Source organism: Haliaeetus albicilla, chromosome 3 (assembly GCF_947461875.1).
Source record: "Haliaeetus albicilla chromosome 3, bHalAlb1.1, whole genome shotgun sequence".
NCBI classification, from domain to species: Eukaryota; Metazoa; Chordata; class Aves; order Accipitriformes; family Accipitridae; genus Haliaeetus; species Haliaeetus albicilla.
This window is the reverse complement of record NC_091485.1, coordinates 20,175,223-20,202,636: the sequence shown is the minus strand read 5'-3', so window position 1 is coordinate 20,202,636 and position 27,414 is coordinate 20,175,223. Positions and strand designations below refer to the sequence as shown.

At 42.0% G+C, this 27,414-nt stretch overlaps 2 protein-coding genes and 1 long non-coding RNA gene across 5 annotated transcripts in view; 2 read left to right on the top strand and 1 right to left on the bottom strand.

The window, feature by feature from the left end:
* RAB31 (RAB31, member RAS oncogene family) overlaps window positions 1–10,903 on the top strand; it is a 69,837-nt gene extending 58,934 nt beyond the window's left edge. For 2 of the 3 annotated variants that reach the window (XM_069778999.1, XM_069779000.1), the window contains exon 7: window positions 6,621–10,903. In XM_069778999.1, coding sequence (XP_069635100.1) covers window positions 6,621–6,718 — 98 coding nt within the window. In that variant the 3' untranslated portion in view covers window positions 6,719–10,903. Of the gene's footprint in view, window positions 1–3,853; window positions 4,429–6,620 lie in introns of those variants that run through there. The other variant, XM_069779001.1, reaches the window with a different exon arrangement.
* On the bottom strand, window positions 7,581–26,760 carry LOC138684710 (uncharacterized). The gene is made up of 4 exons (XR_011323957.1): window positions 25,905–26,760; window positions 15,371–15,438; window positions 15,074–15,168; window positions 7,581–7,676 (listed from the first exon to the last, which is right to left on the bottom strand). It is a non-coding gene; the product is annotated as an uncharacterized lncRNA (long non-coding RNA).
* Window positions 26,761–26,873: 113 nt separating this feature from the next.
* Window positions 26,874–27,414, top strand: part of VAPA (VAMP associated protein A) — a 33,186-nt gene continuing 32,645 nt past the window's right edge. The window contains exon 1 of the mRNA XM_069778998.1: window positions 26,874–27,043. Coding sequence (XP_069635099.1) covers window positions 26,968–27,043 — 76 coding nt within the window. The 5' untranslated portion in view covers window positions 26,874–26,967. The remainder of the gene's footprint in view (window positions 27,044–27,414) is intronic.

The window sequence follows — 27,414 nt, the reverse complement described above, 5'->3', positions numbered from 1 at the left end:
TTTTTTGGAGTCTGGCAAATGTTGGAGGTTGGTGTACTACCAAAGGGGGCAAGATTGAAGCATTTCAGCATCTTCTGTCGAGGGTGAGAGGAAAGTGAGGAATAAGGTTATCAGAATTGCTCTACAGAAAGTGTGTAAAGGGTCGTTAGCACGCTCAGTCTTACTGATGCTAGCACTACGAGAAGGAGAGACAGGCTGGTGTTTAAAAATCCAGATTAGGATGTTCTCCCTAGATGAGACTTCCTAATTAGAGGAGATAGTTTTTGTCTCAGTATACAGCCTTTCATGTGGTAAATGCTCAGTTATAAATGTGTGAAGCTATTGATTTTCTGATGCCTTGCCAGCAGCTCGTATATTGAATATTTAATGTAACCCAAATACTTGTTTCCTAGAAATACTGGGAGATTAAAAAAAAAACCAAACCCAACCTCTAGAGTTTACAGTTTAACCAGTTGTATACTGGACAAACTAGAGAGGGATGTGTGAAATGTCTCTCTCTGGAAGGGGGAGGGATCCTTTCCAGTGGACATTCGATGTTTGCACTGACTCGAATGGACTTGGATGGGTGGAATTGCAGATGGACAATTTTTGAGCTTTGTGGAAGACAAGTTTGGTGTTTTTCATCCTGTTACCTGCTGACGTGCAGATATCTGTGAACTACTGTGAAGAGGTCTATGAAAGACATTTTAAGAAAAGCAAGCATGTTTATGTTGCAAAGCAATTCATACATGCCATTTTTAAGGCAGCCTAAGCTCATAACTGAATTTTTGTAGAGGGTATTCACCTACTATGAAAGGATGGAAAAACCTTGTCCTAACTTACAAGTATTTGAGATTATATTCTTTACAGTTTATGCTCCCTGTATTTCTAGGATTAGTTGTCCTCTTGCTTTCAAATTTTAATAAATGAAGGAAAACTTACTAGCCTTTGGACTAGTCTTAAACTTGTGAGGTCCTGGATTTCTTTCCAACCATAGGAGAGCTCTTCAACGTAAGCTAGTAAATAAACCAAAACAGCCCAAAGTTAATTACAGCAGGACCTCAAATCAAGGTTGGATCTCTTAGTAATTAAAGTAATTAGGAATTCTGTTGTTTACTTTGATGCATGTAAGATTTAAATCTTGGTGGGTTTTTTCCTACAGATTTTAATTAAATGGGCAAAATTTAGTTGTATTGCTGCTTCCCTAGCAAGAACTTCAGTGTAAGCCATCTATGCAATATTCTTTAAAAAAAAAAAAAAAGCTGCGGTTTTTTTCTTGCATGGAGATGCTATTAGATATGCTACTAGAAGTATTTAAATAATTGCGACTTAACTGTGTTTAGTTATGCAATATCCTTTATTGTAAATATGTGCTATCTTGCATGAAAACTTACAACTTGAAGTATACAGCAGTCATCTCTGTCAGTTGGGGAGATCCTGCTTCACTGCAAGTATGGGAGAGAAAAAGAAAATAGAGACTGACTAGTGGGCCAAGCTTTATAAACTGCATGAGAGAGATGGGGAACTTCTAAAATATCAATGAAACTGGTTTCAAAGGATGAAAGGATTTCGGGAGATAAGAAGTGTGACTGTTGTAAGTCCTACAGGTGCAGAATGCCAAAACTGTTGAATAAGACGAGCCTGCCTCATTCTGCCATGCCTTCACAGATCGCTGTGATTTATTGATGTGATTTGCAGAGAGCAATGCTTTGCAGGGGCTTACCTTGCTGTGATACAGCCAGCAATTTTACGAGGAGGTTCTGGCCATTGTATAGCTGTTGTACCACTACTTGAAGAAGTCTGCCTTTTCTCAGGCAAGCCACAGTAGTCACATCCTCAGGATGCTGCGGTGGCTGTCAGGCTGCTGCTCTGGAGCCAAATGAAATGGATTTCACATCCAGCACTAGCAAAAATCTCCCCTTCCTTCAGTCCCCTAAAAAAAATTCAGTTGTACGTGATTTTCAGACAGAGAACAGATGGGACCAGTGTGCAGAAAGCCACTGTGCAGTACTGTGATGTCTGGCCTCTTACCCTTAGCAGAACTGTTGTAGTTGTGTTACGTGTTAGGACTGTGCTTCTTTGGGACTTGGACTTCATCATCTGGATGTGCCAGCTCAGGTCGATCACATCTGTTTTCCTTTCCACTACACACTGAATGAGTATCTGTTCAATCCAATGTTGTGGTTGTCCCTTTATCAGCACGGTAACCAGTTGGGTTTTTCTGTTACACTCAACTTTAAGGCTGTTTCCAACTTTTCACGCAGTCTTGTACAGGTCAATAATGAAACTAGTTTAATGTTAAAAAAGCAAACAAAATTAAAAATCCCAACTCCAAGCCTGATTTTTCTGAGCTAATGGATGTTACAGCTTATAACTGGAGCATTGCGTTCAAAAAGGAACAAAGCAGATTTTATTACTGTGATGATGTGTCCTGCTTCTAGCTGCAGCAGAGCAATCTCCATCTGCCTGCCTTCAAGTTCTGCTCGCAGAGCTGTCACCCAGTCCCTGTTGTCTCTCTTGCTTCCCTGCTCCAGTCTTCATTTTTCTCCCTTCCCATTTTGTTTACCTCGTCCCAGCCTCCCATTTCCCAATCTCTTTGCCTCTGGCACTCTCAGAACCGCAACTCTCAGGGTGCCAATTAATCTCTTTAACAAGTCTCAGATTCAATAGCTGGAGTTGGAACTCTTAGCAGGCCTTGGAGAAGACTCTGACCTTCATCCTGGACTGCCTCAGCCCAACTCAACTGTGCTAGAAAGGAGGAGATGCAATTGATTTAGTGCTTCCCACCTGTTAACCTGGATGGTTCACTTCAGAACCATGACAATTTCTGTAACCTTACATTTGAGCAGTCTCTTGTGACACTTATTATTTTTACACACCGTGGTGTGTTTGCTGGAATGAGATCATGGAGGACAGCAAGACTTCTGGAGGAATCTGTAGAGGTGCATGTTTACAAACAGTTTTGGTGCACAAAATCTGTGAAACATGGTCTAAACATTAGTGAAATGAAACCAAAATATATAATCAGATATTTAATTAAAGTGAAAAATCTAATTTTTAAATTGCAGTCAGTAGACCTCACTCCATAGAAATATCAGCAATGGGAACCATATGGAACTTTTATACTGTCTCAGTAATAATATATCCCCAAGTTCTTCATTTCACCAGTTCAGCTGCAGAGTTCTTAGATAAATGTATGTGCATCTGTTTTTCTCTGTGCGATTGACCGTTTCAGTTGGAATCCTAAGATGTGCTGTTGGTGGTCTTTGGCAAGCTGGCTAGTTGTGTCTTGCTCTGCAAAATGGAGAAAAGACTCTATTTATGGTCTAGTTTGTCATCTTTAAGTTAAGCAACAGAAGATTTCAATCTCTCATGGACCGTTGGAGCTGACTCTGTCTTAACAGAGCTGTCTTTGGTTTGAAGAGGAATTGTCTTAATCTTTGTTACTACTTCAGCGGGAGAATTGCAGGGCTGGATGTCAGAGCACTACTGCTCCTTTCTGGCATCAACTGCATGAAAGAAATAGCATAAACAATGTTGTAGGTTATCTAATACAGGGGGATTTTTTTATTGCTCTGGAACAGAGATTATGTATGCCAGTGAGATATACATTTTAAATGAGTAGATACTTTCTAAAATTAATTCAGTTTATGACCTCTGTTGATCCTGACTCAGTGCTAGCTGTATTTTAGTTGGTGTCAGCAATATGATGCCATATTTATCATGAGCTGAATGACAAGATGAGATGATCGCAGTGCTTTTAGGTAGGAATAGTGATTGAGCTGGTTTAGAAGCAGGAAGTGTAGATGCAGGCTCAGCATCTTACTGCTCATCCTTAGTGTTCTGCTGCTACTTAAACCTTTCTCTGTTACAGTGTCTGCTGTGAGACTAGCTGTCAAGGAGGCCCAGGGAGAGACCATTGGTCAAGTAGATTTCTGACTGATTATTTTTATTCAATTCCCCTGGCTGTTGGTAACAAATCACTGTAGTATTTGCTGTGGAGCTTGTTCTCAGGTGTTGGTGACTGAGTTTTATGCTCCAAGAGAGTTACTCCTGTCAGCTGCGCATCAGGTGGTAAAAGCTGCTTCAGTGGGGATAAATCTTGTTACTAAAACTAAAATGATTTAACTTGATGGTTTAATAAATCTGGTAATAAGAGAAATAATAAGTGAGAGAAACTCACCTACTAAAAGAAGATATTCTCAAACTTGACTGTTCAAAGGTTTATTTCCTTGCGTTGAATTTGGAGGGGGGCGGGGAGTGGTGGGTGGTATCCAAACAGCAGAAACATGGCTAGTAAATGACAAACACTACTTAAGTTTAAAGGCCAGAATAACTAATCAGCAGATATTATGTCTAGAGACTTTTTCTCTTTATTATTTGTCATTATCTGTGTGGTTTTTATCATCTTGAGAAATTAAATAAATCAATGTGATTCTTAACAACATATATCGTGTCCTGGTCTGAACTGGACAAAGTGCTTGCTGACCTTGAAGCCTGCAATGTTTTTGCTCTAAAGATAAGTTTGCCTGCTTCTTTGCATATACATCAAGAGTACTGTAGAAAAGACTTGAAGCTCATAAGAAATATGGAACGCTGATGAAAAAACAAATAGAGGTAACATGATTGTTTAATGCGGACTTCTAAAATCAAAGTTAAGGTAGTTTGCATGTTAAAACTCTCTTCCAAACTTGCTGTTAGAAGAACCAAACATTTAGAGAGTATTTGCCTAATGGTATCTTATGGAAACTGTGCCTGTAGATTCCAATTCTTTTAGCTACATCGTGGTCTGAGTCAGGTTGACAGGGCTTTGTTTCAGCTGGCACTGAGTTGAAAGCACTTCGGAAATAGTAAGTACCTAATGCAGAAGTTCTCTGCAGGTCTCTACAATGACAGTGTTACCTTCTTGGAAAGCCTCTCACAGATACTACATTCTTCATATTCTCTAGAGTTTTAAGAATTAGTGGATTCTCTTTGTCTCCAAACAAAGCCAATGGAACTGATACAAGTAACAGCTGTGTCTACAACTACCTATTCTGCTTTTTATTTTACTTTGAAAGGGCACTTACAAACATGAAGTCCAAACAGAACGTAAGCAGAGTGTGAAGTTAATATTTTAGTGACCTGAATCGAGTGCAGCATTGTAATGTCAGTGCTTACACATGCTTCAGCCTTCAAGATACCCATTTCTCACTCTGTTGGACCAATTACAGTATCTTTAGCTTAGTAATGTGAGGAATTTCCCCCCTCTTAGCCAGTTGTACAAACACCCAAGATTATCTGCTTCACAAGTAACACTTTTGTTGTATAACATACCTGTTCAGAATTGACTGACTTAAGAGAGGTGAGATTTTGATGGGCTTGACCAAAGGTAATTTAGGGACAAGTTTTACAGATTAAATTTTGCTGTTTGATTTCATTATGATTGGGTTTTACCCGAATGCTTTTAACTTGGCCTCCCACAACCATTCCCCCAAGTAATTTGTAGGACTTGGGCTTCAACATAGGTACATAATTCATAGAACATTTGGCAAGAGAGAGCTGTGAATAAATGCAGCAAAGGGTGGGGAAATCTAAACTGTAAAATCCACCTGGATTATGATGAGCTGTTCACAGGAACTTTATGCTCTCTGAAAGTGGCATAAACAAACGTTAAATATTTTAACTCTGTTATTTAACATGGGTAATAGTAAAACCAGGAGCAATTCATAGAAAGTAGATTCAGCTTCAGAAAAAAATTCCAGGAAATCCACAAGGTAATGAGAAAGTATGTTACCATGACTGTGAGCTCTCTGAGATACTGATGGAGGGATCGTGCAGTGGGTTTAAAGGAAAAGCCAGGCCCACACCAGAGACAGAGGATAGATGGGACCTGGGAGGACCTTGTTTTTCCATTTATAATTCTAATTATTAAGCACATTGTATGTAGTCCATGAGCAGGAAGCCAGTTAGACAAAAGATGCAGCAGTACTGAAAGTGCACACAGGGGAGGGAGTTGGAGCAGTGCCTTCTGCCCCTGGGAGAGATCTCCTGTGATGGCTGAAATTCTTTCAACACTTAAAAGTAATCACCCCATAAGATGATTAAAAGGTCAGGAGAGTTTGGGGGGGGGGGGGTGTTAAGCAATCAGAGCTGTCAACTGGAAAGACACGGGTACCCCTCAAAGAAGGGAGGGATTCAATGAAAAGAACAGATTTGTTTTGCAAGTATAGGCAGCATGTGTTTAGTTACAGTGCTTTGTAAAACTCTAGTGTACAAGGACTAAATGCCATGCAGATTTAGGACAGGCAAGATCTCATTAAACTAGCACCTTTCACATTTAAGTGGAATTAGGAGAAAGCCAAGGATTTTCTCGTAGTTGTAAGGTGCTCAGTAAGATAACTTTTTTTAATACATGGATAACATAATTTCAGTGTACTTCATGCATTCTCAATAGCCATATTTCATAAATTTTTTAAAATGTGAAAATCTTCTTTCATAAGCAGGATGCAAGAAAAACGATTCAAGGTACACAGGAGACAGTTGTTTTCTGGTGAATTTTCACAGATGTAATTCTTATGCAAGCTAAATCATTCTGTTACCTGCATGTGTTGTTTACTACATTATGAAAATTGAATTCACTGTCTCCTTGTGTGTTTCAGGTCGGCAAATTCCACCCTTAGATCCTCATGAAAACAGTAACAATGGAGCAATCAAACTTGGAAAGCAGACTTCACAAACGGGTAGGCGATGCTGCTGACCCAACTTGGTCTTTTTAGATTTACTTGAAAAACAGCACCATTTGCTCTTTTCACTGGGAAAGGACTTCATGATCTCAGCGACATCACTCCTTATCTTGAAAGCAGTAATTTCAATACTTCCCATGAGCAATAATGCAAGGACCAGAAGCAGAAAGCTTTACTTCAAAGGGATTTTGCAAAACCTAGTTGGAAAATCCTCTCTAATATCCTGTCAAAATTACAATGATGAAGTACTCTGATTCTCTGTTTAAACCAATGACTGTTTTTTTTGGTTTGGTTTTTTTTTTAATAAAAAGATCCTTTTATATATAAAATTTAGATTTGCTGCAAAAACTTCTTTTACATTGCAAAGTGGACTTGGCATGTTTTTTAGAGTTCTCTCTGTAATAATAGGGTGAAAAAAAACCATAAAGCCTGAATTTTTGCTTACAGTTTCTCTGCCATCTTTCTAGCTGGACTCTGCTTTGGTATTTTTCTAAATCTATAGCTTCATCTCGTACTTTCAGTAAACATCAAGAAATGGACTCAATTTGCTAACCAGAAAAAAATGGATCCAAAGGATGAGCGAGTGCAATTTTTACAGGCCAGAAGTCAAAATCTGTGTCAGGAGGTGCTGTGTATGTGAAAGGAGGAGTTGTCATGAAGGAGACTGCTGGACCCCATGCAGTTCCAGTCTGCTCCAGAAAGAAGCGAAGATGCAGCTGCTGTGCTTTGCCTGAATTGATTCCCTTTCCAGGGTGTAGGCTTCATTAATTACTAAAATCGTAAAAAGAATATAAATACCAGCTTAATCTCCATTGCTTACCAGGTTTCCTCCAACTCTCTGCCCCACACCAAAGTTGTCTCTGCTCAAAGATGCCGCTTCCTTGGTTTCTAAAAGAGGGTGCCACAGTGCCCCACTCCTTATGGTCCCACTGCTGCACTCCAAGAAGTCTTCAAGTTGGATGAATGATACTTCTGTACAAAAACAGTTTAAGAGAGCACAATACAATTTGGGGTTAAAGGCTGGAATCTAATAAAACAAACCAGAATGTTTCTTTACAAATGTAATTCCGTGAATTTGTGGAGTAGTCTCCTCACTTGTGTGGGGATGCAGTATGGAAGACCCACTGCATGATACCTTTGAAGCTTGATGCACTTGAAAGTATAGTGTAGGAAAAAAGAATCCCAATAGGTGGTTATGAACTAGAAATAATGTAAAACTGTATGCGTTCTTCATTTCCATCTTTTATGAATGTGCGTGACTGAGATGATAGAATCCAAATTTATCATCTTCATCAATTTCACTGGAAATCGGAACTAGGGTAAGAAATGCAGGCTTCAAAACCAAAGCCTAGCCTGCATTCCACAACATTAATTTGCTCTCTTAGGAGGAAAGTTAACCTCACTGCACCTTTGTTGGGGGACTTATGAAAAGCGAACAAAATGGAAAAACAACTTTCCATAATAAATCATGAACAGGCAGGCTAGAGCTGGGTTTCCATGTTTATACATAAAAACCAGACCTTATTGCCTGGTTGTGAGATTGCTTTGATAAAATGACAGTAATTATTAGGGCTTGGAACAGAGCCAGATTAAATCAATGGGAACATTTCTTTGTCTTCAGAAGGCTTGAAGTAGTTTTAGGTGGGAAATGTCCCACTGGTTTTTATCTAAGAATCTAAACTGCATTGTTTTTTTCACATATAATCCATTTCTCAGATATTTTGGACTCCTTTGAAAGTACTCATACTTGAAAATACCCCCTGGGATAATACACAGACTCAGATAGCTACCATGAGAAAGGATATTTTGGGTAAACTTTTGTCGCCTGTGCTAAGATATGATCTGTGCTGCTGCTTCATTGCAGCAACTATTTTACAGATAGTCCAGGGTTATTTAAGTGAAAATTCAGCAATCGTCATTGCTGGTAGTTGGGGAGTGGGACAGGCTCCTTTAGGGAACATTTCATCCCATCCTAGTACAAGCAAGTCTGCCAGGGGTGCCTGTCTCTTTCACCTGGCTGGGGAGGGAGAAATTAACCTGGCCTTCAGCACTAAAGAAATATCAAACTTATCAACATAACAGATTCATATAATTCATGGGATCTATGACCCAATGCTGCAAGAGATGTGGTTCTTCCTAAATAAAACCCAGTAAAAGGCTAGACCTATTACCAAGAAAACAAGGTGAGATCAAACCCACGTTTTTAAAGGTGTCATAAATTTTAGTTCAACCTATAATAGTTATGCATAACTGATTTTTAAGCTTTCATAAATTTTTGCAGCATGTTTTTTTTTTTTAATGTGACATCTCAAAACTCATTAAACCCTACGTGAGATGCCTGAAAGCTTTGTAAGACAATTCTGCAAATACCTTGTACACTAATTTATGCTAGAACTGGCAATTGATGCTGATCTGTTTGGGATATTGTCCTGAACAGCCAGCTCTCACAGCTGCCCTTGAGCTGTATGTGAATCAGAACAGGTTTATGAGTTACATGTTAAAATAGTTTAAAATTGGAAGTTGTTACAGTGGATCTCTGGCAGATTTTAAAATTCAAATGCTGGCTAAGTAGGCTCAAAGATTTTTTTGCATTTGGTGGCCCAAATCAAAATTACCTTATTCTGCTTTTAGTCAAGAAAAAGATTTAAATGAATAAGGATTCTGATTGTATAAGTTCTTGAGCTTTGGGTTACAGTGAGCTTCAGTAGGGATGGATCTCTGAAGTCACAGGTGAAAAAAATAACAGGCCACTGTGCTGTGCAGAGCAGCTCGCATTTTTGAAGACAAGGCTCGCCTTCGATGATGGGGTTGCCTCTCTGCTATTTGTCAAAGCTGAAGTGCAGCTTGAGCATGCCTCTTAAATGGGGGAAAAATTGTGATTTTCAAATGTAAAATTCATGATTTCTGCTTCCTTTTGTTGCCTGTGTTGCTTGGAAAGTACCACCACCCTTCACAAACAGCCATAAGAATGACATACAAAAAAACCCCAAATGTGGAGTCAAAAGTTTCAGCAGCAATCGGAATTCCTCTTACAGTTAATGGCTTGTGAAGAGCTAAATTACTGTACAGGAGCACCTGACTGTAGCTGATTTACTATAATAATAATAATGATTAATAATAATAATGCTGCAGTTCTAGGTTGGCCAGCTGGTGCTGGATTTGTCCAAGATTTGTTTTCTCAAGAGAGCTGGCAGCAGGACTGAGGCACAGGCTGCACTGCCAAGGATGTTTGGTGGAGCTTGTTTGCACCGTGACTCAAGACTGTGACTGTCCAGTTGTGGGTGACTTGCTTTTATGGCTTGTCATGAACTATTTTAAAAACAAGGTTATGAAGGAACTAGTTTTCATATATGCTCTGCATATGTGTGTATATATAAGTACAGTTTTATATTGTTATGCTGACATGTAGTGTTTTTTCACTATGTCTGGTTCTCATATACTGCACGTTGTATTCTGTAAGTCTATTTTTTTGTTAATGATCATTTCAACTTTATGAACTTAAAGTTACAGATCAAAGGTAGCAAGAAGATGGAGACATGCATAGGTACAATTGTTGATTTGCCATTCTTATGCATGAAAATGGCATATTGTAGAAAAAGTTTGTCTTGCAGACTGAGAAATCTAAAAAAGGCCACTATTATCCAAGAATTGGGACTCAGAAGTAATAAACTGACACTCCAAAGGATAAAAAAAAAGAAAAGAAAACAAAAAAAAGTCAATTATTTTTGTTCGTGGTACAGCAGGTCTACCTAAAGTGCTGCAGTGTAACATGGGAATGTATCAACACCTAGAAAAGTCACCTGTCATCCCTTCTCTTCACTAATCCTTCACGGCACGTGGTAATACGCGTGACTAGAAAGACTAGACATGTGAGCACTCTGACTACAATCAGACCTTTTCAGTACAATGATGATACGTTTTACTATCCTACCCTTAATTATTTAAACCAGAGTCAGTGATAAATTGTCAATTTAAAACCACCTGCTAAGTACTCTTCCTCTGTTTTGTTTATATAAGGGCTTTGACTGGGCTGGACCCACTCGCTTCATGTATGGGATGCTGCAATCTGTTAATACTTTACCTTCTGTTTTACATATTAATTGTATCATACCTAATAATATTTTTTCCCTAAAATGTAGGTTTTGTGTTTTATTTAACCTACAATGATTAATGCTAATAAATGTTTTAAATAACTCTGATTTGGGGATGTCTCTGGTTTCAATAAAGCAGAACAAAATAGGTCCCATTTTTCACGTCGGTTGCTCTTGAAAAAGGGCTGTCTGCAGTCTGTGGATTGCTTACCTGGGATTTAAATGCTGCATGAAACGTGTGTGGCTGGCCTTTTAGCAGAAACTGAATGTGTTCCTGAGGGATCCTGCAGTGCAGGTGAACTTTCAAAAATCAGAAAAATATGATCTGAAAATCCCTTTGCTAAGTTATTTGATTTATCCATTAGAAGAGAGGTACCTGAGTGGCCAGTTACCAGCTTGGAAATTCAGAATAGTAGCTGTCAGTAAAAAGTGCGCTTGCAGTTAACCACTTGCTTTGAATAGCAACCATGACTAGGCTCATAAGACACTTTCTCTTTTGTATGTTTTTGTTTCGGCGGTACATTTAATTTTTTTTTTCCTACTTTATGTCCCTCAAACTTGTCTTTAGGAGTTAAGAATTAACATTCCGTTAAGAAGCATGCAGTATTTCATACCTCTTGGTGCTGTTGTTTCAAGAGGTCTTTAAACTCGCCAGAAGTTTTTTGCACTGGCTGGCTCGTATTTTCAAAGTTGTTATCACAACTATGAGGACTATGAATAAAGGGTTGGGTTTTTAAGGAAAAACGGGTTTTTAAGGAAAAACAGGTTTTTGGAGTAAGGCTTTTCTGACTACTATGATAAATTCAACACACACCAGTACACAGGAAGCACAGTAACTCAAATAACAGCACAGAACACCATCTCTTTAAGGAGATGTAAGGAGAAACCAGTATTTCAAAGGGGATTACACAGGTTCTGAGTTTAGTTACTGCTTGAAGATACCTGGCAGGATCTGTTCCCTGCTTTAAAGCTTTTATAATCACATTAAAAAAAATCATGTATCTTATCTCCAGCTATGCATAAACAAAACTGAACCCAGGTGCCTAACCGTAAACTGGAAAAGGTGATGTATTTAATTCAAGGAAAGCCTAAGTAAGCCCCTCTTCACTATTATCAGTGTGTTGGAAAATCAGAAGTGAACGCTGTTTGTCCTTTCAGTCTGGAAAGAGTTGTGCCCCTTGATGGATCAGTCCTTGTGTTGTCAGTGGGGTGTTTCACATGCCTTGAAAGCATGTTCCTGTAGTGCCTGAGGTTAGTTTAGAGTAGAATTTAGCAATGAGAGGGGAGCAGTACAACTGCCTGGAAAATAAACCTCCTCTGCTTTTCTTTTAAAGACTGACGGTTGTGTCTCGGGGTACTTAAGGAAAAGTATTTGACATTTTGGCCTTCAAAATCTTCACGACTGTGGCTTCAGTCTTTCTGCAAAGAGCATCATAGGACACCCTGCTGTGATCTCCTGAGTGCTGTTCTGAAATCAGGACAGCAAGGCTGATGAAATAGTCCGTGTATCCACTCCGTACCTCCACCCCCTCACCTAATCTGCAAAAGTGTTTAGGCTACTACCAGGTTTGTGAAATGCCTCCCTTCCCTGACGGGAGAACAATAAACTGCAGGTTTTTGGTTTGTTGGGTTTGGGGTTTTTTTTACCCCTTGATGTTGTTTTACACAAGACTACAGAGTAATTTCCTTAAAAGCATTAAAACACTCATGGGAGGATAGACTGGCTAAAATTATTTGTACAAATGTCTCTGTTAATTGGCGCAGGTTACTCCCTAAGGACTCTGTGTCAACGATAGGATGCATTCATGTGTAATGGGGTTCTTGACCATTAATAAGGTCCACTTTTGATTACATCTATTTTTTAACAGCTGGACCAGGGGTAAATTCATTTCTTGATGTAAATGCTTTCTCACTGTCCAAAAGTAAAACTCTTCACTCAAAACTGTAAAATCAATGGTTGACCGCATTTAGCAGGTTAGATGAGAAGGAATAATTAATAGCATAATGTAGCATAATGCAGCCTTTTTGGTGTCTGAAAAATCTATTTCAGATGGGTTTCTTCTCTTTCAATTAAGAAAAGTCCTTATTGGAAAATGTCTGTATTTCTGATACTACCAAGTGGGTCTTGATGCAGGTTAGCTACATTATCACTTGTCACTGCTGTGTATGTTGTGGGAACGTGAGGACAGGCTTGTGCTACTAGCATTCATAATCACTGTGTTTTCAGTAGATATGGTGTAGAAGTGTTACTGAAATTGTTTTGTAACACAGTTATGAAAACTTGAAGACAGTACACTGGCAGAACTTGAAGTGTAAGAGACCTGTACTAACTTGCATTTAGTGTCACACCAATTAACAAGTTTTTAATAAGTTGTCATTACTCAGTGCAGAAAAGTGTAGCACTAGGGTGGAAGAGAATTTTGAGGCTGCTGGTTAGGTATTAAACATTTATCAGCTTGGGAAGGATTTCTTTTTTCTGGCTTTTAAATTACTCCAGCCAGAAATCATTTTTATCCCTCAGGCTCCCTGAAGTATTTAAAAAAAAAAAAAGCTTTCTTTGAAAAGTACTGACCTTGTTTTCTCAAAACCTCCCTGAGAACCTGAGCTTTATCTTTCCCATCATCTGTCAGAAGTTCTTTGAGACAGACCTTATTTATGATAAAACACTCAACCTTTCTGATTGCCACACTCTGGGAATTTTAGAAAACAAAAATGCATTTTCCCTGAAGTCCATTTAATTCAAATTTATTTTACCTAGTCAGTGCCATTCCTGCTCCCTCCATGGCAGTAAAATACATGTTTAAATTAGAAGATAAATACCTAACAACTAAATCCCTGTTCCCCTACAGCAAGTAGGGTACTCTGGGGAAATGATCTGTTACGGACTAAGAGAGAGACAATCCCTACGGTTCTGATTACATATTGAGAAGTACCAATCAATAAGGAAGTCAGCTTCCACATCTAGGAGATGCCCTTGAGGAAAATGAACATCACGTTCCTTCCTCTTTGTCAATATAACATGACTTGGGGGCTAAGCGATAGCGTTGCTGTTACTGACTTAAAATAAATAAAAAAATGAATAAGAGGATAGTAACAGTTTCTCTTCACTTGTTTAATAGGGTTGAAATGTAGGTTAAGCACCTTATAAAAAGAAATCCCTGCTTCTTGTCATCTTCAAAGGATCTGGCTGCTTTGCTGACAAATATATGTCGGGAGTTTTCATTGCTAAACAGAGGCTAAACAGCAAGAAAGAGCAACCTGGATGACACAGTGCATTTCAAAATCTCTTTCCAATATTCTAGCTCTGCAAAAACAGAAGTCATCAGCAAACCTAGAATCACTATCAAGTATCCAAGTTCCTGTATGTGTTCATCACTTATCATGTGGGACAATTTTGCACTGTAGATATTTACCAAAAAACCATAAAATGTGTAGTAGGAATCTAATAAGAGCCCTCAGAAAGAAGGACGTTCAAAATAAAGACTTAAATTTTCTGTGCTATTTCTTGAGACCATCAGGAACCCGAGTGAGAATTAAATAGCTTTCCTGGCACCATTCGCTTTAGAGATACCGTTTGTCCTCTGAGTTCCACCACACTCTGTAGGTCATTCCTGGTTCTCGGGGAAAATTTGCTTTCAAGGTGGCAACCTGAACCGCCTGCTGGCACCGGACCAGCTCTCCTCCCACGGCACAGCCTTTGACACCACAATGGTTCTCCCCATAGCCTCCGTAAGGAGGGACAGAAGCCGTATTAGCAGCTGATGTTTCTCATGGAGGTGACTCTGTTTCTTGGCAGTTTTGAACACAAAGGAGGCTTTTGAGATATGCTGGAAATATGAACTCATAATGATCTAGGAAAGGGCTCTCAACAGATAAGCTTGTTTCCCTCGTGACAGAGATACCAGAAAAGGAAACGCTTTTTTTTGTAAGTTTAGAACTTGTCATGCTTTAAGCCCTGCCAGCAACTAGGCACCACACAGCCACTTGCTCACTCCCCACCCACCGCAGTGGGATGGGAAGGAGAATTGGAAAAAAAGTAAAACTCATGGGTTGAGATAAGAATGATTTAATAACTAAAGTAAAATAAAATGTAACACTAACAATAATAATAATAATAAAATATACTACGACTACTAGTAATGAAAAAGAATATTAAAAAAAACACAAACCAACAACCAAGAAGAGACAAGTGATGCACAAGACAATTGCTCACCACCCGCTGACCGATGCCCGAGCAGTGATCCGCCCCTCCCAGCCACCCCCCCCCAGGTTACGTACTGTGCATGATGTTCTATGGTATGGAATATCCCTTTGGGTAGTTCGGATCAGCTGTCCTGGCCATGCTCCCTCCCAGTTTCTTGTGTACCTCCTCACTGGCAGAGCATGGGAAACGGGAAAATCCTTAACTTGGGATAAACGTGACTTAGCAACAACTAAAACATCAGTGTGTTACCAACATTCTTCTCATACTGAATCCAAAACATAACACTATACCAGCTACTAAGAAGAAAATTATCCCAGTCAAAACCAGGACAGAACTGAAAAGAAGGGACAAACAACATGATGATGTCCTACCCTGGAAGATACTTTTCATGGTGGGTCACAACCCCATCGAGGTGATAGAGAAGGAACAAAAGCCATGTCTGAAATAGAAAATTTGGATTTAGCATAAAAAGGATATCACATTATAAATGGTCCAAGAGTGCATATACATGCATTTCATGGCACAGCCATGTTAACACCATTGTTACTTGAGAATCCCAGCTAAAAAATGAGCATAAACAAATAGAAGATTAAGAGTGCATCAGGTGCCTAGACTCCACCTGTAAAAAATGATACCATATCTTTACCTGTGGGTATGCCTGAATTTACATAGTACAAAGTCCACTGAATAAAAGACAATACCCGTTCACGTAATCCATGACACACCAGTTACTGAGTTGGAGCCCTGAACAAAGGGCTTTGGCTAATACATTCCAGTGCACTTACGCAGCCACCCTGCCTGCATGATTCAGCTTTTCATGAAGCTAGATTCTGGCTGAATGATGTCTTGGAATGATGGGTAGTTCTGCATGAAAAGTGCAAATTGTTCCAGAGAAGACAAAGGAAGAAAGAATAAGGTTGTGATAAATGTATCCAAGTAGATTTGCATTGACTGATTTAACCGCAGCATGTAGTATGTACTTAAGTACTTGCTGCTGGGTGTAGAAAGGCTTTACAATAAGACAACATCCATCATCGAAAGATAAAATGGAGAGATTTTTATTTTATTTTTCCCGGGAGGAAATCGATGCCTTAGAAAATCCACAAGACCTGAATCATCAAGTCATCACTGTTAGCAGGCATGTCTTTCAGACACCGCGCCTCATCTTGCTGTGAATCACACACCAGTAAAAGATGCATACCGTGGCAGAAAATTGCACCCTTCCTTGTGTGACAGACACAGTTTAAAAAATGACAGGGCCTGAAGCAGCTACCAGATGAGAAGGAGAGCCTCCGTCTGAGAAGCCTGTTTTGCATCATACCAGTGACAGCGAGGTGAGGATGTCTGGGAGCTACGGGTTTCAAAGCTCTGGGAAAGTGGTTACCGAGCTATTTGGCAAGGTGGGTCAGCCCATGTCTCTGGTCATGCAGGAGAGCCTGCTGTTACTGAGGCTGCCTTCTGACAGGTCTGCTTTTGAAGAAAGCTACCTTTTGTTGGTGAAATGGTGCCCAAATTCCCATGAGAGGTCCCCATTTCCTGAGGCGTTTGAGGAAAGTTCTTGTGTTCCCTGCCATTGTCAACCAGCATTGGTAGTTTTCCTTCCACTTAGCGGGAGCTTGAAGGCGTAACTACATTCTGGATGTGAGATAATTCCAATGTGTATTTTAAACCAGTCAGCCACAGGCAAGAAATGCGAGTTCAGGAAGTTGTGATTTTCTTTTAGTACCTTCAGGTCATGCTGGAAATGTAAGCCATGTTTCAAGCTTGGTGGCCTACCTGACTTCATACCCAACCATGTCACAGAAAGCGTGTGATGAGGTGATACAAAGATTCTCTGTCAAATTTCACAATCATGTGCAATTTTAAACAGAACCATTACTACAATGTCACAGTTGTCATTTACCTACGTCTTTCGTACTCAGAGCTGGTCTATGGAGAGTGAGATTTTGACTGATTATTGACAGAGTATAAATTGCCTCCCTTCTCCCACCAGGGTAAATGCCTCCAGTTTAGGTACCCATCCTCTCTTCAGCTGCCATCCTTCTATGAGGCCATTGAATAAGAGCAATTTTGGGTCAGGGCTTTGAGGCCTTGAGGCTTGAGGTTGCCTCAGCATACATTGAATTACCACACTGTCAGGCCTCCAGGGCAACTCCCTCACTTTCATCAGAACTGGCCTCTGTATTGCCTCATACAAGAGTAGGCTTCATTGGTGGTTTTGTGCATTTCTAAGTTCTCCTGTGAGGCAACGGCAAATATTTCATTTCCTTATGATGTCATCTGGTATCTGCTGATGACACAATGAAGGAAAATAATGTTGAGTTCTATTAGCTACCCAACTCACACAAAGGCAACAAAGACAGTGAAAACCAAAAATGTGCAGAAATCTGTTTAAGCTCATCTTGGGTAAACTCTATTGTTCTAGTTTCTAGAAAAGGAGTCTGGTAATTGATAGATGTTGCTATGGTCACTCCACCAAGCAAATTACTTCTACTTGTGTTTAAGAATTAATCCATCTATGTTAGCCCAGCTGAAACAATTAGAAGTCAGGTCAGTCATAATGTGGCCAGAAGCCCTCCCATCCTGTCTAGTCTTTTATAAGGAGTCATTACCGAAATTTGTTAGAAATCAGTCAGTGGCCCAAATATGTCATTCAGAAACCTCTATCCAGTTCACCCTTTAAGAGAAAAACATAAGATTTAAAACCTCATTTCATTTTTCAATAAATATAAAGGAAAAATATTGTGAAGAAATATTATGCGTGATGTCACTGGAATACACAAGCTTTCCCAAACGCATGGCAGTTTTTAAGGAAGAGCCCAATTCTCAGATTTAAAATGTGACTTAGTAAAAATGTAATGATGCGGTTCCTTGCTTTGCTGTCCATCAAAGCTATCCAGATCAAGCCTCCTAAGATTTGCTGAAGATTACATGCCAGACTTGCAAACTCGACTTAGAATGTGAATATTGTCTAAAGAGTGATCTTTCTGGCTTAGCCATCCCTAAGATTGAACATCCAATATTTTAACTTGGTTAAAAGTTGTGTTACTGATACATAAGCCAAAATCGAGCTCAGCTGTTTCTGTCACAATTGTATTGTCTCTGAATAGCTAAAAAGAGCAAAATGTAATGATCTCTTTTTTGAGATTATGTGAGTGAAACAGAATTAACCTGGGGACTAGTTTCTGGACAAGAAAGCACAGTTTTTACTAAGCTACTTTGAAAAGCTGAATTTTTTTCTGTTATAGTAATGAAGTGATATGAAATTCTTTCCCTTCCACTGTATGTGTGAGAGAATGTTCATCAGTTAAAGCAAAACACATTTAAATCTTCAGGGTTGAATGCTCCCAAGAATATGACAAAAATTGGTGGAGGTACTCTTGGAGCCATTCATATTCATTCTGAACAAGTACTGGTGCACAGGGGAAATTTCGGATGCCTGGTAAAAAGTAAATGTGGCACACTGTAAAGAATAAATGTGATGGGTTCAGATAATTACCAGCATTACACAGACCCTGGGCAAAATACTAATAAAGACGGATATGGGAAACAAATACAAATTCATTCATAAGTAGTCGCTTATGTAATGTTAATCAATATATTTTTAATGGAAAATAGGTGCATTCAAGCAACAAGACAAGACTAAAAGGCAGTTGCTTAAGGTAGATGTATTGACTTAATACACATGGATTGCTTTAAGTTATTTGATGTTGCCCTGCATGACAATCTGGTAGAAAAATCCCAGTACTATACAAAATCAATTTACCTTGTATCAAATGCTCTGCAAACCAATTAGCAGCTACCTCAGCATGTTTCTACTCTCTTCTAATGGGTTATTTAACAGCTTCAAAGGAGCCAGCGCAGTTCAATGTCTTTATCAGTGATCTGGAAGAAAACATAAACTCTTTGCTGATAACTTTGCAAATGACACCAAAATTGCTGGAAAGGAAAGAAGGAAGAGAACAAAACGATGTAAGGGTATTTAACACCGTGCTTCAGATCTTAAGCCAGTGTTTAAAAATAGGATAAGTCTCAATATGGAAGAGATACTATCCCCTATCTGTCTATGGTGGGACTCTCTGAAGCCTCTGGTGCTGGCCCAGAGAGGGAGGGTGGTGAAATGAATAGAAACTACTCTGTGATCCACTATAGATTCCCATTTTCCTCATTTCTATTATTTGTCTTACTCAGGGAAGGAAAAAATGCAAGGAACGGCCAGGCACAGGAAAAAATCACGTTCCAGGTTTGCAGTGGGTGACTCTGGTTTTCTATTATTTCTATTTCTATTAAATTGCTATTAATTTCAATTAAATTGCTTTATCTCATACTAGGGACAAATGGGGAGAAAAAACACCTGCCTCATTTGAAGGTGAAAGGAGGGGAAGCTTGCTGTCCTGTCTGTCTGCTAGCCAGTGGGAAGAGAGGGGCAGGAGCAATGTGGATTAGGAGAGAAGGAAGGGAAAAAAACCCCAGCAAAATAGGACAGAAGTAGTTTTGGGGTGATGGAATGGGAGCAGAAGGGTCTCAATGCACTATAGTGCGTTTCCCTCTGAAAAGCAGAACTGAAGCCAGGAAACTTGTGGAATTAAAATAAAGATTGCACAGTTAAAGTCTGTATTAAAAGGCATGCTCACAAAACATTTCAAGCGTTTCACTTCATGAATTTAACAGTGAAACATCTAGTTACGTATTTCTCCGCAACAGGTATGTAGGCACAAGACCAAAGTAGCGGGTGAGTGGGTGCACTCTCCCAACCTTCCCTGTTAGTGCTTGGTGTTGGGGGAGGAAAATGGCAAATATTGACAGTTGTAGGTGGAGAGCCCTGCACAGGGCTGCAGTGCCCTTAGCATCAGCGGGGCCTGCTGAAGGGCAGGAGGGACTCGGCTGCCCACAGGGAAGGGGAGCATCGGGAATTGCGCACAGCGTGACAGATTGCTGGCCGATAGGCACACACGGGTTGGGAGCAGAAAGGTCCCCCATGGGTTAACACAGGTCAGAGCATCTTTTGCTACATGGGGCTTTCTGCAGGCCTTTTTACCCCTTGCGACTTCAAAAATGCTGTCAGGTATTCCAGCGTTGCCTCTGCAAAGTGTCCATACCTGTTTTAAGGTGACCTACCAAAGTACCAGAACAAAGTCTGAAAGACACGTCCCTGTTCTTGCACAGTGTATCAATTGCTCGTTGCAATCTAACAGGTCCTCACGGGTATCATTTGTACAATTAAGCTATAAATAATTCAGTGTTTGGCAGTCAAAGATTCCATCAATAATAATAAGCAGACTTTTTTTCTTTTTTTTCTTCCCCGAATGCAAAGTAAATAAATATTTCATAACTGATCTCTCAGGTAGAGTGTTCAAGCTTGTGTGAAGACACAGAACACGTCTGCAACAAACAAACTGGAGTGGGGAGATGATTCTAGAAACCTGTGTCTTTCTTCCTAGACATAATGAATTAATCAAGAGCAAAGACCTTTCATGTGTGTATTAGCCCCATATTAGTAACCTTAGCTTCCTGCATCTGTTAGAGGAGCCTTTTGAGCGCTTGCCTGTTTCCTGCCACAAGGCAAGGGTAACAGAGAAAGAATTTCCAGGAGATGCACACAACCCATGGAAGCAGAGTGGCTGCAGATGCCTACAGGAGCCGTGATTTTGCAAACCTGCAAACTCTGAACTTTATGCATATTAGTATTCCTCTGGATTGCATAAATATGTGCAATTGCAGAGGCAGAGCTTTAGCTGGCATAAGTGCTTGTGATTTAATTGATCGTTCAGAGTGGAGGAAAACCTTTATGCTATTTGGTAACAGACTATGGGGGGATGGATAATTCCTCATCAGTCACTATGAAACTGATTGAATCCACTGACAGTCTGAATTTCTCCACATCTCCCCCTCTTTTGCTCTGCCCATTTTCAGGCTCTCAGCTAATTTGATCTTTCAGCAGAGATAAACATTTCATTCTCACGTTCATGATACCTGTTTATTTTTGAAGTGTTGTTAACATAGTTTTTGCTGTCTCTTGCTGTCTTGCCCTGCTTAATTGACGTAAAAAATAGCTGTCTAAAATGTTCTTCCTTGAGAGAAGTTGCTAATATTTCCCCAGAGACCTTATCCTTGTGTCTGTCTTCAGTCAGTTCTGCTCAATTTTGTAAGAAAAATCTAGCACTGCTTGTTCAGCGTGTGTTTATTTTCTCTTGTAACCATTGCAAACTAATGTACCCTGGGAAAAGGAGTTGGATTCTTCTCATTTGCAAATACCATTAACAGAATTGTGGACCGAATTCCATACGCAGCTCCAAATTACACACTCAATTAGGGCCTGATCCAATGCTTATTAAAGTCACTGGAAAAATTCCCCCTGATTTTAATGGACTGTAGCTCAGACCTTGGGGAACGGACATTTCCACTGCAGATGATCAGTTTAATCTTTGAGCATGCTGGAATTTACACAGTGATAGACTCATAGGGCTGGAAAGGACTTCAGAGGTCATATCTCAAAGCAGGATCAGCTAAATTTATGTCTCCCAGCAGCTGTCTAACCTGTTCTTAAAGGTCAGTGACTGGGACTCCATGGATTGCGCTGCCAGGCAATCCTTTTCATTAATTATCCTTACTCTTAAGAAGTTCTTCATATCTGCTCTAAATCAGTTCTTGGACCGATCTACACCTGTTCCTTCCTGTCCTATTAAAAGTAAACGAGAGCAGACTATTTTCTTTCTCTTTGCAATAGTTTTTAATGTATTTGAAGACTACTGCTGAACACGTGAGTCAATCTTGTCATCCTTAGGCTAAACAACCTCGGTATTTCAATCTGTTCTCATGTTTCATTCTGTCTGTTTTCTGGATCTTAGTCATTACAGGTCCTCTCTTCTGGACTCCCTTCAATGATCCCACACCTTTCCTGAAGGATAGTGCCCAAAACCGGTCACAGCACTTCAGTGCAGGTCTTACCAGCGCTTAGTAGAGGGAAAGCACTTCACGTGTCATGCACGGTTTCAGTACAGCGCTTGTCTTTCACACATCAATATGACATTATTTGCTCCTATTTACCTTGTGACCCAATAGAACTCAACCTGGGCATAATTTGAAAATATAATTTGAGGGCTTCCTGGGACCGCTCGGGAGATGCTGAGGGCAGAATTAGCATTGCAGAGCTGCTATGTGTATTAATGGAGCAAATGAAAGGGGAAATCTGAAGCCCCATTGCCAGATGAGTTCTCCAAACTGAGACTGAGAAAGACCATGATGTTGTTTGCAAGAATGTCAAATTGGAAAGGAGATGACCACAGGGCACCATCACGCTGTTTCTGCAGAATTACTTCTCAGGTTAAGACTGCTATCTAAGACAGTTTTTCTTTTCTGGAGGTGAGTTTCAACTACATACTTATGTTTGTATACTTATGACGCATATCTGATTTTTTGCTACATTTTAGCAAAGAGTTTGTGCATTTTTAGAAGTGCAACACCAGCAAACAACAACCAACACACACACACACATTCCATATTTTGTATATTGAATTGTCTCATTACATCCCTCATGAATGTATATGAACTCTTAAGAACCAATTCTTGAAAACAGTATTAAAAAATCCATTTCCTTAGTAACTTTGTCTTTTATCAAAGGACTAATGTCTTTCCACACATTTGAAATTGGGTCAGGCATCATTCAGTTCTTTAAATGCTACTTTAAACTACAAAGACAAGATACCATTTTTGTCTTGTTCCTACATAAGTTAATGGTCTAGGGCATTTTTGTGTTCAGCAGAACAGAATAGGCCCAAAATATGAAAAATACATCAAATTTTATGCTATAGCTATTTATGAGAATGCCATTTTGTATTATTGGCTCCTCTCTACTTGAATATTCAACACGCATCGTATGTTTTTATAACAATGTCACTAGGTAAAGAAATACACTGTAGTTGAACAAGCTTGAAGACATTCAACTAAGATCTACCTTTCCAATCTGTGGCAACATTTCAATAATGCCATAAGTCTTCAATGATAGTGTGGACTGCAGTTTTACCTTTGATTTACAATATAACAAGTGGGCCTAAAATTGTATACAGAACTCACTAGCAGTCAAGTAAATGATGACTAGATCCTGCTGTATGAACAATTTTGTATTTCAGAAGACGAACAGCAGCACCAAAAGGCCAGGCATTTCCTTAAAGAGAAATTAAAACATACTCTTACCTTTATACCTTTGCATTTTGCAACATTCACTGACTTTGCGGTGCAGGACACATGAGACACTTCACTGAGCGAGATCTAGAATTTTCCCATTAACACAACAAGTAACGCGGCACTTGGTTGCTTTTTCTGACAGTCTTAATAATACCAAGAAATTGCAAAGAAGGTCATGATATTGTTTTATTGCAAGACATTTTCAAGTTCAGAATTGGAGGGACTGAATAAACTACCTGCATAATAAACCGTGGAAAACAGTATTATGAAACTGAACCTACTCTGCTACTTCTCAGGTACAGAGAGAGCTTGTTTAATATGTAATAGCAAATAGTTTTGAAAAATGTCAAACCGCCTCCAAACTGAGATTTTATTACAACAATACTGAACTCAGAGCATGACAAACATTAAGATCTACAAACACACAGGACAAATGTTGACCTCAGATTAAGCAAATGTTATCCTTTTGCAAGCAGTGATGAAGATACTAAAGACACTGCTGGAATGACATCATGCTCTCACTGAAATCAGTGAGAGAAGTTCTATTGACTGCAATAGATCCAAGATGTCATTCTTGAGCTGTGCTATGAGGTCTTAAAATGAAATTAATCAGATCTTGGAGAAGGCTGCCAGATACTGCTGATCAACAGCACAGGTGTTGTTTAGTATGAAAAATTATATCAGTCTGGATGAAATAAAAGCATTAGATAAGAAATGACACTAAACACAACAAAACAGATTAATGCATTATTAAGGTTCGCAGTGTGTTCAAACAACAACAAAGACTACACTAAAAAAACATGCTCATACATAATTACCATTAAGCCACCCACTCAGTGTTTATATACCAACTCTGCCATTACTATAACACAAAATGTGCAGGCTGAAGCTGGACAGGCAAGCACTGAGCTGCGCTGCCCGGGGAGGCTGTGAAATCTCTGTCCTCGGAGGTTTTAATGACCCCACAGGACAAAGCCCTGAGTGACCTGGCCTGAATTCAGCTTTGGCCCTGCTCTGAGTTGGAAATTGAACGGCGGCCCTCCTGGGGTCCCCTCCAGCCTCAGTGATGCTCCCTCTGTGAGCCACGGCTTGATGCTGTGCCCTGTCCCTCATTCCCTGCCTCTCCATATGCTGGTGATAGGGATCCTCCCCCAGCCCCTGCACATCCCCTGATGTCAGTTGTATCTATCGTGCAACCATGCCTAAGAAGGTGTTTGCACCGAAAACCACGCATGGAAAAACCTGTAAGACCTGTTGTCATATTAAGGAGAGATCTTAACTTCTGGTTCTCCTCAAATTTTCTTATACAGGGGATGCGTAAAAGAATTAGAAAATAGAGGTATTTCTGTCTTCTAAATCTGCATAGAGGAAGCTTCTTTTGAATTTGTACTCTTGACTGGGTTTTTTTAACCCCATTAAAAGGGGAAAAGACAGAACCTTTTGTGGCATTTACTATTTGGCAGCAGTTCCCCCTGTCTTGATTCTTTGCAAGCCAAGACCCAGTTCTTCTGGTACACAATCACCAGGTAATTCTGGAGCTGAATCACTGTTTCTGAGAAGTGTACCCTATGGCTTAATCTTTGGTGGATTCGTGAACAGAAACAAAGAGTGGAGGTAATAGAGTGTCCATGTTAACAGAAGAAGAAAAAAACATACCAGAACAGAAAAAAAACCTCTGTCTTCCAGTTTATCTTCCAGATCCCAAGGGTAAGAATGCATAAACAGACTGGAATGTTGGTTTTGCTAACAAAGCCCAGCAGACCACCAGACAATAACTTCAAATATTGCACTGTAAATAAAGGAGGTAAATGAAGATGCTGTTTCATGTGTTTCATAAAATAAGTCTGTAGCTGGAAAACTGCAGCCAGAGTAGTTGCAGACCTCTAATGACATTTTCACATATATGCCACGTAACTCCACCTATTGAAGCCAATTCCAATCAGGTAACACTGCTCTGAAGTACTTTTCTAGAGCACTCCTCACTTATTTCTTCTTCAGCCAGTGATGGTATTAAAAGTCACATGGGTGTTTGCTGTTGGCAAGGGAGGCATGGAGGAAAGTGCTAAAGTAGGCAGGTGTGATGGTGGCAGGCCTGGAGGAGGGGCTGGCAGCTGAAATGGAAGGTGAGGGCTCTGCTGGAGCCAAGGCAGAGCCTGAACCTAAATTATTCCTCCCCTGCCGAATGGCCTCAAAACCCTTCCTTTGTGGCTGGGGCTGAGGCATTCACCAAAGAAATTACGTGATCCACAAGTCTTACTATGATGAGGAGCTGCTTTTGAAGGTAAAGCATTTTAGTCATTTCAATGTATTTATTATCAGGACATATTTTTCAAATGGGTTATTATGGCCCTATATGTGTTCTCAGCATACCTACACCAGATTGCAAGACAGGGAAAAGTAAATGTGTTCATCTTTCTGACTTCATTTCTATCACCTGTACTCCAGCCCCCCACGAATACGAATTTACGTATCTTGCAGCCAGATGCTCCAGCAGTAGATTTAGGACACAGGAATCATCAAGGTTCAGACGGATTTGGCTATCTGTTTTTTCTTGTTTGTTTGTTACCGGTGTATTCAAATATCCCAAGATGCACCATCTGCTTGGAAGTATGCTATCAACGAAAAGGCCTGCAGTGAAAACACCGTGTCTGACAAAAGATGCAAGCGAGAAGGGTGGCAAATACGCCGTGTTCCTGCCTACTAATAAATAACGGCTCCTACCTCTCATTCAGCTTTTGCAGGGGCTCAATCTCTCCCAACACCGACTCCCTGGCAACACCCCGAAGCCTTCACCCGACGGGAGTTCTCCCACTCGAGGAGAGTTTTTGGCCGTTCTCCAGGCCTCTTTGAGAGCCGGGCCCCTCCACTCGGCTGCCCGGGAGCTGCTTTTAGGCCCGCCCGCAGCCGGAGCTGCCTCCCACCCCTCAAGCCTCTCCCGTGAGCGGCCCGGGCCCGGGCCAGAGCCGCAGGCGGCCCTGGCGAGCCTGAGACTATTCGCCCAGTTCGCCCCTCTCCCTCTCACCGCCCCGGCTCGCCCTCGTCCTCCAGCTCCGAGGGCAGGGCGGGCCCCGCGGGTGGCCAGGCCGGCGCTTCCTCACAGCCCCGTGAGCCCCGGGCGGGGGGGGGGCGCCAAGGGCGCCCGCCGCAGCCTCCGGCCGAGACTACAGCTCCCGGCACGCCCCGCGCCAGCCCCGCCCCGCCCGCCGCGCGGCGCGGCGGGAGCGGTAGTTCCGCCGGCCGGCTGCGCCCTGTCTCTTCCGGCCGTTCGCGGCCCACGCGTGTTGCTCCCGCCGGCCCTGCCCCATCTGCGTGCGCGGCTGGGGCGCCGCTTCTCCCCGCCCCGCTTCTGCGCCCCGGCGGCTCCAGCGGGGGGGGTGGTCGTGAGGGCCGGGCCTCGCTCGCTCCGGCCGCCGGCGCGGGAGGGGGCGGGAGCCGCGCGCGGGCGCATGCGCGCAGGGGTCCCCACCGCCTCCGCCGCCCTCGTGCCCGCGGAGGGGTGGCGTTGCCGGGCGGCCGCCCAGCCAGTCGCGCGGGGAGGGCGGCGAGCGGGGCTCGGGGCGGCAGCGCGCGCGCGGCGGATAGGCGGCAGCGCCCGCCCTCGGCCCGCGCCCCCCCCGCCCTCCCGCCGGCAGCGCCCGCAGCCGCGCGGAGCCAGTGCCCGCCCGCCCGCCCGCCGCGAGGGAGCGGCGCCGCCGCCGCCCGGCCTCCCCCTCCCGCCCCTCCTCCTCCTCCTCCTCCCTCCTACCCCCACTCCTCCTCCCGCCGGAGCGAGCGAGCGAGCGAGATGGCGGCCGCCGGGGCTCTGGCGAAGCACGAGCAGATCCTGGTGCTCGATCCGCCCACCGACCTCAAATTCAAAGGTGAGGGGGAGCCCGGCGCGGGGCGGGGGGGTGGGGGGCGCAGCGAGACTGCCCGGTCCCGGCGGGGGTCTCCCGTTTCGCCTCGGCCCCGGACCGCCTGCGGGCGCCTCGTCGTTCCCCCTTGCCCCGGGCCGCGGTGCCGGGCCCTGCCCGCCCGGCTCCGTCGGGGGCTGGGGGGGGGCGCCGCCATCTTGGGATCCCGTGGGGACTCGAGAGCCCGTCCGCGGCCCCGGCGCCCGCCCGCCCGCCAGGCGCGACGCTCGGGGCCCGGCCGCCCCCCCCCTTCCCCCTTCCGGCCCCCGCCGGTGCGCCGGTCCGCTCCCCTGCCCCCGCGCGTCCCCCCGCGGCGTGGCCGGCTTGGCCGCCGCCGT